Below are 13,142 nucleotides of genomic sequence, written 5' to 3'. Positions count from 1 at the left end.
TTTTGAAACAGAAATTATTTATTAATTACCATTATTTCAAATAAATCAATATTTTCTATGTTTTTAAATAATTCATATAAATTATTGTTTTGTTTTATAAATATAGTATTTTATGTAATTTCTTTTTTAATTTAATTTTTCATTTTTTATTTTAATTATTTAATATTAAATTTTGAATAAAATCATAAATATATAAATACATTTTACAAAATAATAAGAAAAAAATTTTTTTGGCACATTCACAATGCTATAAAGAGTGTTAAGTTAGCTGCTAATAAATCGTGCTTACATATATATAAGTTGAATCATTTCAAGAGATATTTCCATAAAATAATTGATTGATCCTTGGAATCATTTATTTCTCTTCAAGCTAAATTGAGAAGTATTATTGCGTTTAATTGTATTGATTTAAACAATGGCTTCATAAATTATACAAAAGTATACGGCTATAAGTGTAAGCAAATTATATGAAACTATCAATTTTTAACGAAACTAATAATGCTTGCACATAACTTTAAATTTGCACAATTTTTCATCTGCATTTATATTTAATTTTAAATTATATATAATAATATGTATAATTAAATTTGTATTTGAAAACATCTACTTTATAAAATAAAATTAATTTTATATATCAATTGTATTACGTATATCATTTGTAATGTTATGTATGCTTTCGTATTATTTTAATATATTTTTAACATTTATTATATTTGTTTTTAATTATTTTAACTATTAATAAAAGTTTAATAAAAACAGTATAACAGAGGAATTACATATACATAAGTGATATTATATGTTACTGATGATTCATTTTTTGTCGAAAATGCAAAGCTGAATTGATAAATTTGCTTTTATATAATTTTGAATAAATAAATAATAATTCATAATTATTGTTTAATAATTTAATCTTTAAAATTTTAAAGATATACTTATGTTTTTTATTTTGTATATTTTAATAAAAAATACAATGTCAATGAGTATAGATTTGTATATATATGTAATTAATTTTATCAATGTTAAAAATTAGATTTTAATCATAAAATCATTTTGTAACTACTTAATATCAGTGATAATCAATAAAAAAATATGAAATTTTGATATTGATCATAATCTATAACAACTTACTAGTTTCTTAAGTATTAAGATTATTATATATGATTATATATTTAAGTATGATTTAACTATATAATATTATTATAGTTATATTTAATCATTTTTTTACAATGTGATTTGATTATTCTCTTTTTCAATAAATATTAATTTATATAAAAATAATGCTTATGAAATATTTTATATATGTTTAATATTTGCTTAAACATCATAATTTAATCATAACATTTTAATTTTATTTTTTAGTATTTTATACTATAAATTGTTTTAAAAAAATTAAAAAATTTATATTTGCAGGAAAAATATAAATAAAGTAATTAAAAATTAAGAAAATTAATTTTTATACATAACAAAAAGTTATGTATAAATATTTATAAAAAATAATTATAATATATAAAACATTACATTGAAAATTGATTATTATTTAAAAAAAATGGAAAATAAATGTGAAGACAATAAAATATCTAAACCAAATCCTTGGCCATATATGAATATTGGTTCATTAACCATATCATTTTTGACTAAATTGGCAACTGCTGGTATTATTTGGAGTTGGGGATATTTAAATTTGAACATAGCATGGTTGATTGGACCAATTGCTTTGATAGCATGGAAAACAGAGCGTAGAAAAGACAACGAATTAAAATTAATTACTGCCCAAGCTAGTGTTATGGCTAAAGAAAAAGAATTGATAATGAGCAGATTAGATGAATTACCTTCTTGGGTTTATTTTCCTGATTTTGATAGAGCTGAATGGTTAAATAAAGTATGAGAAATCTTTTTACATTATTTGAATATTCCATATATATCAGTTTTTTATTTTACGTTAGTTATAATTAATTTTCTTTATATTCTAAGGTTTTATATAAAGTTTGGCCAAACATTAATCAGTTTGCTCGTGAACTTTGCAAACAAAGTATAGAACCTGCTATATTAGAAAAATTGGCAGAATTTAAGATAAAAGGATTTCAATTTGAAAGATTGGTTTTGGGTCGTATTGTAAGTGAACTTTTATATTGTATGGTTATCTTTATTTCAATCAATCAATGACAATAGTATGATTAATTTTCATATATAATTATAGCCTTTAAAAATTTATGGTATTAAAGCATATGATAAAAATACTTCAAGAAATGAAGTCATTATGGATACAGATATTATGTATGTAAATCATTGTATAAATTTTATTATACTCTATTATATATAATTCTATTATATTATTTTATATGATTTATATATTTTTAAATATATTCTACAGGTATGCTGGTGACTGTGATATTACCTTTTCAGTTGGAAATATAAAAGGTGGTATTAGGGATTTTCAGGTAAGAATCTTCAAATAAGTTTTTTAATTTTTATTTAATATGCATACAATTAATTTTCAGATTCGTGGAATGATGAGAATAGTTATGAAACCATTATTACCTGTAATGCCTATAATTGGAGGTGTTCAAGCATTCTTTTTAAATCCACCAGCTATTAATTTTAATTTGATTGGAGTTGCAGATGTTCTTGATTTGCCTGGATTTAAGTATGAAAAAATGTTAAACAAATTTATTTTTTATTTTTTTAAAAAATATAATTAATTAAATATTTTTTTAATATAGTGAAATTTTAAGAAAAACAATAGTAGAACAAATAGCAGCTTTTGTAGTACTGCCAAACAAAATTGTTATACCATTAAGTGAAGCAATACCAATTGAATCATTAAAAATACCAGAACCTGAAGTAAATTTTATATTTATAATATTTTATATAATATAATTATATCAATGCAAAATTTAATATTATTATATTTATTTTTGAGGGTGTTTTAAGGATTCATGTAGTAGAAGCAAAACATCTTATGAAAAAGGACATAGGGATGTTGGGTAAAGGTAAATCTGACCCATATGCCATTATAAATATTGGAGCACAAGAATTTAGGACAAAAACTATAGATAATACTGTGAATCCAAAATGGGATTTCTGGTGTGAGGTATGTATATTTTTTTTTATAAGAAGTTAAATATTGATAATATCTAATGCATGTGCTTTGCTACAATTTTTTCTTGTAAGTCTTTTGAAATTTCAAGCACAGCATCTTTTATGTGGTAAGAAATATTATTTAAATATATAAAAGCACATAATTTAATGAATATTTGAAAATTTGCATAAAAAAAAAAGAAAAAAGAACAATAAAACATTTAGAAATTTATTTATATTCATTATCATTTCATTTATAATTTATTATCTTATTATTTTTTTTACATGTTTATAACTTTGTCTTAGTTATAAGATGTTGCTGATCTAACATTTTAATGCTTTTTCCTAGTAAATCAATGAATAATGTATCATTGTCCATTTATATAAATTATCGTTTTGCTTAAAACTACATGTAAAATGACTACTTTATAGATAGATCGGAAGCATCTTAAATCATAAATCAGTCTAATTTCATATTTTGGTATGTATGTATGTATGTGATGTGCAATGTGTTATGTGGAACTAGTGTGCCGTGACGTCAGCCATCGCTCAACAAATTACTGTACTACTATGGGACTATGATGACACCAAAGGAGATGAAAGTCTTGGAAGGTATGAAAATAAAACAATATACATATTTTTTTAATTTTATTTTCAAGGTGAGATATTAAAAATTAATAATTTTTTTAAATCTTTTTTTTTTTAATTATAATTGAAAATAATTACAATTTATTTTATCATTCAATTTCAATTTAACTTTATCATTTTTCATGTTTTAAATATATATTTTAATGAATTATTTATGTATATCGCATGTTAAAAATATTATTGTTAGTCATGCAAAGTTGGGAGCATGTTAATGTTGCAATATTGTATAGTATTTGTAATTTCTGGTTTATGAATGGTTTTTGGTGTGTATGTGTTATTTTACAATGATAATAATCATATAGTGCTTTCGCAATATAAATATTATAATATGCAATAATAAATTTAAAATAAATTTTTTACCATTAGAATAAAATTAAATTTTTTTAATAACATTAATTATTTTTTATTTTATTTTATTTTAATTATATTATTTATTGTTTAAAATATTCATTTTAATTATATTCATATCATCATTTTATCATTTTACATGACATATATATATATATATGATATTATTATTTATTTATAGTAATAATATATTTATATTTATAAACAAAAGATTTATAAAAACTTCTGTTCTTTTATATATTATTTTCATAATATTATCATATTGACACAGGCTGTGATCTACTCATGCATAATGCAGAATATTATGGTGTTTCTTTGGGATAGGGATGTATTAACCATCCCTTATGATGACTTTCTTGGCAGGTAGTAGATTTATTAATAGTATAATATTTAATAGTATAACAAAAATTGAAAATTTCAATTAACAGAAATTGTCTTAATATTTAAATCTTACCTGCCATTAATATATAATTTTTTAATTAATTTATATAATAATAATTTATAAATTTATTCAATTTTATAACTATGCTATAATTGACTTATAATATGTGCCATATATATATATTTGTTGTTATGCTTATTTTTATAAAGTATTTTAATTATATAATAATATTTGTGATTTGTATTAATCAAAATATTTTTTTACTATAATTATTAAAAATCATTCTATTTAATTATTATATCATTATATTATTTATTTTTCATTTTATATTTGGTAGTATGATATGAATTATTTTCCTGATTTATTGATTATTATATGATATGCTAGTATTTTTTCATTACACTTTTTATTTCAATAAATTTAATATCATGTGTTAATTAATCTTATAGTAATGAAATAATAGTAATAATAATTAAGTATCTTAAAATTTGTTTTTAATTCTAATTTTATTAATTTTATGAGAGTGATTAGGTGACTGAATAAAAAAAAAAAAAACTAAATTAGATTATATGATGACAGTTTATAGTGGAAAAGAGCTTGGGAGCCTATTACAACACAGTGGTTGCCCACCTTTTTGACAAAGACAACGCTGGTCAAGATGATCCACTTGGCAGGTATTGCTACTTGTAGCAAGCACTGTATTCCAGGCAAATATAGTATGCATTTGAAAATTTGAATATATGTTAGATTAGTAGGATGTTTCATATTTTTAAAAATATTCTACTGCTATTATGATGCATGTTATTGAAGAAAATTGTTTAAAAATCATGATAAACAATCATGATATATTATAAGAATATTATAAAATGTAAAATTATAATAGAATGACAATTTATGTCACCATATTACTCTTTTTATCTTATTGTTAATTATATAATATATTTTAATATATTTTTAAAAATTATTTAAAAAATAAAATATTATAAGATGCTTATATGAATGTATACATTATAAATGTATACATAATGTGATGTATATATAATGAATGTATATATAACATAAACGAATGTATCGCTTATGTATTTGTAAAAAGAATGTCAAAGATTATAATATATTGCTGATATTGCATGATTGCTTTATATGCATGAAATTTCATACATCATGGATTTCAATGTACTGATCATCAAGCATATTCTTATAATTATCATTTCAAATAATATAATGACTACTATAATTTTTTATATTTCAAATAGTTCATATAAAGTATCATATAAAGATTCATATAAAGTACTATATAGTACTATATAAAGGTATATTATATAAATATATTTATTTTCTTTTCTTACATTAACATAGGGCTACTATTGAAGTTAGTAGAGTGAAAAAGAAAGGAAATATTGATACAGTAAGTATAAAAGTATTATAACAATAATAAATTTTTAATATATATATATATATATAATGTACATAATACATATGTTATTTTTTAGTGGATTTCATTGGAACAAGCAAAACATGGCATGATTCATTTACGATTAACATGGTTTCAACTATCAAAAAATATTGTTGATTTAAAAGCTGTATGTAATTTTAATAGAATTTAAATATTTATTTAATATTTATTATTAAATTTTGTAATAATTTTGTATTTTTGTAATTACATATAGGCTTTAGTGGAAACTCAAGAACTTAGAGTAACATCAATGAGTACTGCTCTTCTTATACTTTATATTGATTCAGCAAAAAATTTACCAGTAAGTATATTGATTAATTTAAATTAACAATTAATTTTTTAAAAAATTAAAATTTTTATAAAAAAAATGAATTGTTATTATTGAATTATAGTGTGTTCGAGGAAATAAACAGCCTGATGTTTATCTTGAAGCAAGTATTGGTGGAAATACAAAAAGAACAGCTACTATGTTACGTTCTTGTGATCCAGTATGGGAACAAGGTTTCACTTTTTTAGTTAGCAATCCAGAAACTGGTATTTTACATATAAAGGTTATACATATTTTTAAGTCTTGTTTTATTTATCAAATTTTCATACTAAGCATTTATATTAATTTTTAGATTACAGATGAAAAAACTAATCTTATAGTGGGTGAAATGAATTACAATATTTCTTTACTTTTAACACAAAATAATCTTGAAATTTCACAACAGCCTTATGATTTGCAAATGGCTGAAGTTGATAGCAAATTAATATTATCTATGTCATTAAGTGTATGAAATTATATTAAACTTTTTATACATTTTTTATAAATAATAAATATATCTGTATATTTATGGATTTAATTTCAATGTAGATTTTAAAATATGAGGAACCTGAATCTACTTCTGAAGAAGATGATGATGATCATGATATCAACCAACTAAAGAAAAAAATCGAACGTCAAGAATCAAATATTAGTAATACATTATCAACTAGTCGTAAGTTCATCATTTTAATAATTTTTTTTATATTCAATAAAACATAATATATTTTTTTTAGTTCCTTCTTCTCCATTGAAAAGACAATCGTCAAAAGATTCAGTTAATAGTTTAACACCGAGTATTGAATCTGGTACTGTAATTATACCTGAAGAACTAGGTACAGCAGAAGAGGAATTAATTGTTGTTACTTCTGCTCCATCCTCTGTTACTGAAAATGCACAGTTAATTCATAGAAATCCAAATATGACATCATCCGTAGGTGATGCTAAACTAGGTCGGATACAATTGTCTTTACGTTATAGCGTACAAAGACAGAAATTTATAATTGTCGTACACAAAATAGCGTATGTAATTTATCAATGTGAAATTTAATTCAACAACATGAAATTTAATAGATGGTTTTTTATTTATAGTGATTAGATTAATAATTTTTTCATTATTACAGTAATTTACCTCTGCCACAAAATGATCCGCATAACATACCAGATCCATATGTAAAACTATATCTTCTTCCTGATCGTCATAAGGAAACCAAACGTAAAACAGCAGTAATGAAGGATAATTGTAATCCAATATTCGATGAACAATTTGAATATGTTGTTTCTCAAGCTGATTTAAATAGTCGTATACTGGAAGTGTCTGTATGTACACAAAAAGGTTGGTTATCGACCGGAAGTAACGTAATGGGTCAAGTTCATATAAATTTGAATGAAATTGATGTTACAAAATCATTCACGAGCTGGTACGATTTACAACCAGAGACTAAGGACTAGAAGTTTAAGAAAAGCAAGTGGAGATTTGACCAATTGTTTATATGTTTTCGAAGACAATCTGTTGAATTTCCACAATGCGATTTTTCAAAACGCTAATATTTATAATTATATAGTTACATCAAATTCTATGCATTATTCAAATTTTAAAAAAATTTGGATTAAAACAATTAAACAATATGAATTTTGAGAAACTGTCAATGAATATGTTTATCTGTTTATACTTGGACCGTCCATTGGTATAAAACTAATTTTATATCTATTTTGCACATTATTTTATGTCATCTATGCTTATAGAATAGTTTCATCAAAAGTAAATACTATTAAAATATTTTATTGCTATAATACATAATATTATATGCTATAATTTCATGCATAATAATACCATTACGTGCATTATGTGACACTTAATTTATTTATTTAGTATTTGATTTGAAAATTTTTGGTTTTTAAATAAACATTTATTTTGTTTTTAATTTGCTTAATATTTTTCTTAATTTGTTGCTTTATTTACTATTTGTTATTATTATAGCATTTATATAATTTAAATAACAAATTAATTACCAATTAATATTATAATCTTCATATTATACATTAAAAAACTAATAATAAAGCAGTATCATTAAAGATGATTGTTAGCGTAAGTTATTAAATCAAATTATAGATAATATATATATATGTTATATTTATACCAAAGTTTTTGCTATATTATATATTGCTATATATTATATAAATTTATGTTTATGCGAATACTGGTATAAAATATTACCAGTATAATATTGTAAATTGTTGATGATAATAAAATATAAATATATGCATTAAATTTGTAATATTTCATGATTCATCATTCTCCTCGTGAAATTGACCGAAATTTATATCTCCAAGGAAACACGACAATAGTAAATAATAGTAACTCATATTCTTACATCAATACCAGATACGTAAAGTGATTTCATACAGTGATTATCAATTGTTCAAACGAATTATATTTAATGAATTAATTCGGTTTTTCGGTTGTAAAATGCAGCAAAATGCACAACTTCCATGTCTTCCAGGATTTAATTTCGATACAAACGTAAGTCATTTTTCAAATCTTATATTTTATGTTTAATTAACCAATACGTATATATTAATATATTAACATTATATTAACGTAGTAAGAAATGAATATTGAGAGAATAAGTGAGAATAAAATATTTATAATATTTAAAATAGATTAATCAAAAAGAAACATAAAATAAGAATTGTAATGTAAAAATTAATAATGAAATAGAAAGAAAATAAAATAGAAATAAATATTAATATTTATTGCTATTTATTATTTTATAATAATTAATATTTATTATTTTGTTTAGATTGGTCGAACAAACTTTTGTAGAAATCAATTTTTCACTAAGATTCATGATGGAATTTATTATTTATCAGAAAAGTTTGATAAAACTGATCCTATTCATTTTCCATCGATTTATGCTCGTGGAGAAGCTCATGAATTACCTCCTTGGATTGCCTATGATGGCCAAGTATAATAATTTACAATAATTTATAAGAATAATTAATATTGATAATATGCAATAATTAATACGAATTGATTAAAAGTTAATTATAAATTAACTAAATATATCTATAGGAAAACTTTTAATAAGGTTCAATGTATTTTTTAGAGGTTGATGTTTAAAGCATTTTTTCAAGAATCGGTTCATGAAAGAAACACAGCTTATCAAGTACGCGTAGTGAATATTAGTTTCTTTTTGGAGGATGGAACAATGAAAATTTCTGAACCTTCCGTGATTAATAGTGGTCTTGAGCAAGGTTTAACGGTGCATTTTCTTCAGTATTTTTTGTTGCTATATTTTTATTAATATTTTTTTTAGTTATTTTGTAAATGATTTAATAACTTTTGCGAGATATTTGTTTTATTTATTATTTTTCTCATTATTCTTATTATTGGATTTCTTCTAAGCATAATAACATTTTATATGAAAATTTATAATTTATTTTTTTGCATAAAAAATTATTTCACTTAATTATATAATATATAAATACAATTAAATTATATAATTTTTTTGTTATAAATAACATTTCATATTAAAAAATAAAACATATATATATAGGTATTTTATTAAGAAGACAGAGAATTCCAATGCCTGATCCAGTAAGATATAGATTCTACGATATTATTGATTTAAATATCGGTAAAGAACCGGAAATTTATGGAAGAGTATATAAAATTGTAGACTGCGATAAATTTACAAGACAATTTTTAAATCGTATGGGAATCCCAGTTCCAGATCCTATAGAAATACCAAAAGATCCCCATATGGAACTTCACAAACAGGCAAGTTATATAATTAAAAGTACAATCATAAAATATATTACAGTTATGATTATACAATTAATGAAATAATTGATTTAAAACAGGAAAGATTTCCAAAGAATCCAAAGCGGACGATTGATACTCTCGGCGATTTTTTAAAATATGATAGACAAGTACTTCGATTTTATGGTTATTGGGATGACACGGATAGTCTTTATGGCATTGTCCATGATCTTGAAATTCATTATTTTCTTTGCGACAACACAATGGAGATTAAAGAGAATGTGCCAGAGAATTCTGGACGAGATACCGGTCTTATGTTTCTGCGACGTATGAAAGTGCCTAAAGTAAGAATTCGTATTTCCTAAAAAGATGTGTACGTAAATCGTTATCCTTAAGTCACAGTACTTCATTATCCTAGAACAAAATGATGAACGAATTACATTTGCAAGATAATAAATTAATCTCTAAAATAAAAAAAAAAATAAATAAAATTAATTTTCTTAAAATATTTTCATTTATTTATAAATTTAATTTGATGAAGTTCTTAAGTAATTTAAAAAAATTAAGAAAATTGGAATTTGACAGTTTTTTAGTGAACTTGATCCAATTGGAACGAGTGATCTTTTCTCTGTTCTGAATGTGTTGGGAGAGGACATGATTCATGGTTACTACACGATAGATTCATTGAACACTGGAAAAGTTAATAAAGAGTATTATAAAGAAAATGAGCTTAGTATCGGTGCAAAAATAAATATTTTTGGTAAAAAAATTATTATAACAGATATGGATGCTTTTACGAAGGAATTCTACAGGTAAAAAAAAAAATATAAAAAGAATATTTGAGGATTAATTTATTATCAATAAATTGATAAATTAATTATTTACAAGATAGAATAAATTGAAAATATAATATATATATATGTTTTCTTTATATTGTTCTAAAGGAAAAAATATGGTTTGAACGAATTTACACCAATGGAAAGACCTCGAAAACGTGATGAGATTTGCATAAAAATGGAAAAATATATTCCACCTTACAATGGTTTCGGCACTTACGAAGATTCTCTCGGAAATTGTTTTGCTATGATACCGCAACCACCGAAAAAAGATATCACTAAATTTTTGCATTACGATAAGTAAGTGTATTCAGAAGCGTAATTGCAAAACAAAATTAAATAAAATATATTTTATAACTTTTTCCTATATATCTCTTTTTCGTAGAGAGGGTTTTAACAGTCACGTTTTAAGATTCAGAGCAAAAATGATATCGAATATACCAGAAAACGAAGATAGAATATTTATTGTAAGGGTTTTCCTTATGGATGATACGATTTCTATCTATGAATTGGCGAAAAGAAATTCAGGTAAACGTTTCTTTCCTTATTATTATTAATCCAATATCATTATTGAATTCTTAACATTACAGCCACAAAAATTGGATCAATTATTTTAATCTCTGCCTAATCTCTTATACGGGGAAAAAGGGATCGCGGTTTATTTAAATATTACAAAATTACTAATACTGTCCTAGAATATTTCTTTATCAATTTTATGCGTTTTTCGTGAAATTTATAGGTTTTACGCGATGCGAGTTCCAGAAGAGGATGCCAATAATGTTGCCTAATCAAGAGATATTTGTAAGCAAGAAACCGGATTATTACAAGCCTGAAGATTTCTATATTGGAGCACGTCTTAACTTGAACAATTTTATCTTCGAAATGATCTCTGCTGACATTTATGCTCTTCGTTACATGGAGTTACATTGCGATAAGGTTCAATAATTTATACCACGTTTCACTGTTTTTACTGTTCCTACAGTTTTGAGCTTTAAAACGCGCGATTAAACGTTCCCTTACAAATTCGACGCTGATAAGTCGTTGAAATATAAACGTTTCTCTTACGATTTTTTTTTCTTTTTCTTTTTTCCAGTTTCCAAAAGCTAACGCAAAATTAATCCTAGAAAAGATACGGGCAGCGTTGAAACCAGTTTATAAGGAATTTATACAACTTTATACAACAGAGAAATTAAACGATGAGGATCAAATATTGCCATACGAAAAACTCAGGTATTTTAAGTCTCGAATTGATTGCTCGAATTATTGGTTAATTATTTTTAAAATAATATTCTACTAATTTTTTCCCAGAGAAATCTTGCTTCAATATTTAAAAGATGATATAACGGAACACGAAATAATTACAATTGCTCGACATTACTCGTCTCACGAGAAGAAAGAATTTCATACTCGGGAATTCATAAGGTAAACCAATTGAAATATGTTAAAAATAGCGATATAAAATTCCTTAAATATTTTAGGAATATCGATAATTTTCCTTCTTTCAGACAATTAATACATACAGAGGTTATACGAACCTTGTGGAACGATCTCGATCGTTTGGAAGAAGATTTACATAATTGTGACAGAGGAAGAACAGGATTTTTATCACGTGATAGAATATATATTACTCTTCGTGGTTGCAAGGTTCCAATTGACGTAGAACTTTTAAATTCTATGCTTGACCAGTATGTATAGATTATTAAATATTAAATATTAAAATTTTCATTCCTATTTATTATACGTACTTGTAATAATTTGAACAATAAATGACATTATTATTTTTTTTTTAATAATAATACAGCATTCATACGAACGAGAATGGGAAATTGGATTATAATGATATGCTTAGATTTATGAATGTAAAAGTAGATCCTCTTCCTCCGGCTCTACCGATAAACATCAAGGTATTTTTATTCCTTTTATTTTTATTGCTGTTTAACGTTAAATATTATATATATATTTATGCATTATTTTTAAAGAAATAATATGAAAAAATTATTATTTATTGTGTATAAATTTGTTATATATTTTTTAGTCGGCTCTCTGGTGGGCATCGGAAAAGCAACCGGATTGTGGGACTGGTATATTATGGTGTGCACTTATAAAAGATTTAGATATCAAAATAGAAGAAACGGATGAAACGAATGAAACGGAAAAACCGAAAGAAATAGAAAATATACGATAGATCAAATGATATTTTTATACGATAGTTTATCATCTATACAAAATTTTACGATCAATAATGATAACGTAATTAAAAAATACACAAAAATTAAAAATTTCTTCAAAGTGTAACATATATTTTTTATCACTTCATTATTGTACTC

General features: G+C 23.1%; 2 protein-coding genes across 5 annotated transcripts; both read left to right on the top strand.

Annotated features, from left to right (window-relative positions):
• Nucleotides 1–1,457: 1,457 nt before the first annotated feature.
• On the top strand, nucleotides 1,458–8,026 carry LOC122714702 (extended synaptotagmin-3). Of its 4 annotated transcripts, none has more exons than XM_043936293.1 (16): nucleotides 1,458–1,879; nucleotides 1,972–2,112; nucleotides 2,198–2,274; nucleotides 2,372–2,438; nucleotides 2,499–2,644; nucleotides 2,721–2,841; nucleotides 2,921–3,091; nucleotides 5,036–5,130; nucleotides 5,813–5,861; nucleotides 5,947–6,036; nucleotides 6,124–6,210; nucleotides 6,302–6,460; nucleotides 6,530–6,682; nucleotides 6,766–6,868; nucleotides 6,951–7,236; nucleotides 7,338–8,026. In XM_043936293.1, the coding sequence occupies exons 1-16, from the start codon at nucleotides 1,547–1,549 to the stop codon at nucleotides 7,663–7,665; spliced, it is 2,406 nt and encodes an 801-aa protein (XP_043792228.1). In that variant the 5' UTR covers nucleotides 1,458–1,546; the 3' UTR covers nucleotides 7,666–8,026. The 4 variants fall into 4 exon arrangements, with proteins under 4 accessions (XP_043792228.1, XP_043792225.1, XP_043792226.1 ...); XM_043936290.1 differs by having other exon boundaries at nucleotides 6,766–6,889; XM_043936291.1 differs by lacking the exon at nucleotides 5,036–5,130 and adding an exon at nucleotides 4,346–4,437 and having other exon boundaries at nucleotides 6,766–6,889.
• A 657-nt stretch (nucleotides 8,027–8,683) lies between these two features.
• On the top strand, nucleotides 8,684–13,021 carry LOC122715091 (EF-hand domain-containing family member C2-like). Its single transcript, XM_043937016.1, has 14 exons — nucleotides 8,684–8,737; nucleotides 9,018–9,182; nucleotides 9,324–9,471; nucleotides 9,774–9,997; nucleotides 10,081–10,323; nucleotides 10,565–10,791; nucleotides 10,924–11,115; nucleotides 11,201–11,343; nucleotides 11,555–11,751; nucleotides 11,909–12,045; nucleotides 12,124–12,237; nucleotides 12,321–12,500; nucleotides 12,617–12,719; nucleotides 12,851–13,021. Exons 1-14 carry the CDS (start codon nucleotides 8,684–8,686, stop codon nucleotides 12,998–13,000), a joined length of 2,277 nt encoding a protein of 758 aa, XP_043792951.1. The 3' UTR covers nucleotides 13,001–13,021.
• Nucleotides 13,022–13,142: the final 121 nt, after the last annotated feature.

This window comes from Apis laboriosa, unplaced genomic scaffold (genome assembly GCF_014066325.1).
Source record: "Apis laboriosa isolate Shangri-la unplaced genomic scaffold, ASM1406632v1 scaffold34_cov151, whole genome shotgun sequence".
NCBI classification, from domain to species: Eukaryota; Metazoa; Arthropoda; class Insecta; order Hymenoptera; family Apidae; genus Apis; species Apis laboriosa.
Note: the sequence above shows the minus strand (reverse complement) of the source record. Positions and strands in the feature narration are given on the sequence as shown.

What these genes read in the sequence shown, in the direction of transcription:
- LOC122715091 (XM_043937016.1), top strand. Translation starts at nt 8,684, where the DNA reads ATGCAGCAAAATGCACAACTTCCATGTCTTCCAGGATTTAATTTCGAT. An exon ending in GATTTAATTTCGATACAAAC is followed by an intron (nt 8,738 to 9,017) that starts GTAAGTCATTTT and finishes TATTTTGTTTAG; the next exon opens with ATTGGTCGAACAAACTTTTG. An exon ending in GACGTATGAAAGTGCCTAAA is followed by an intron (nt 10,324 to 10,564) that starts GTAAGAATTCGT and finishes GGAATTTGACAG; the next exon opens with TTTTTTAGTGAACTTGATCC.
- LOC122714702 (XM_043936290.1), top strand. Translation starts at nt 1,547, where the DNA reads ATGGAAAATAAATGTGAAGACAATAAAATATCTAAACCAAATCCTTGG. An exon ending in GTGGTATTAGGGATTTTCAG is followed by an intron (nt 2,439 to 2,498) that starts GTAAGAATCTTC and finishes ATTAATTTTCAG; the next exon opens with ATTCGTGGAATGATGAGAAT. An exon ending in ATATTGTTGATTTAAAAGCT is followed by an intron (nt 6,037 to 6,123) that starts GTATGTAATTTT and finishes AATTACATATAG; the next exon opens with GCTTTAGTGGAAACTCAAGA.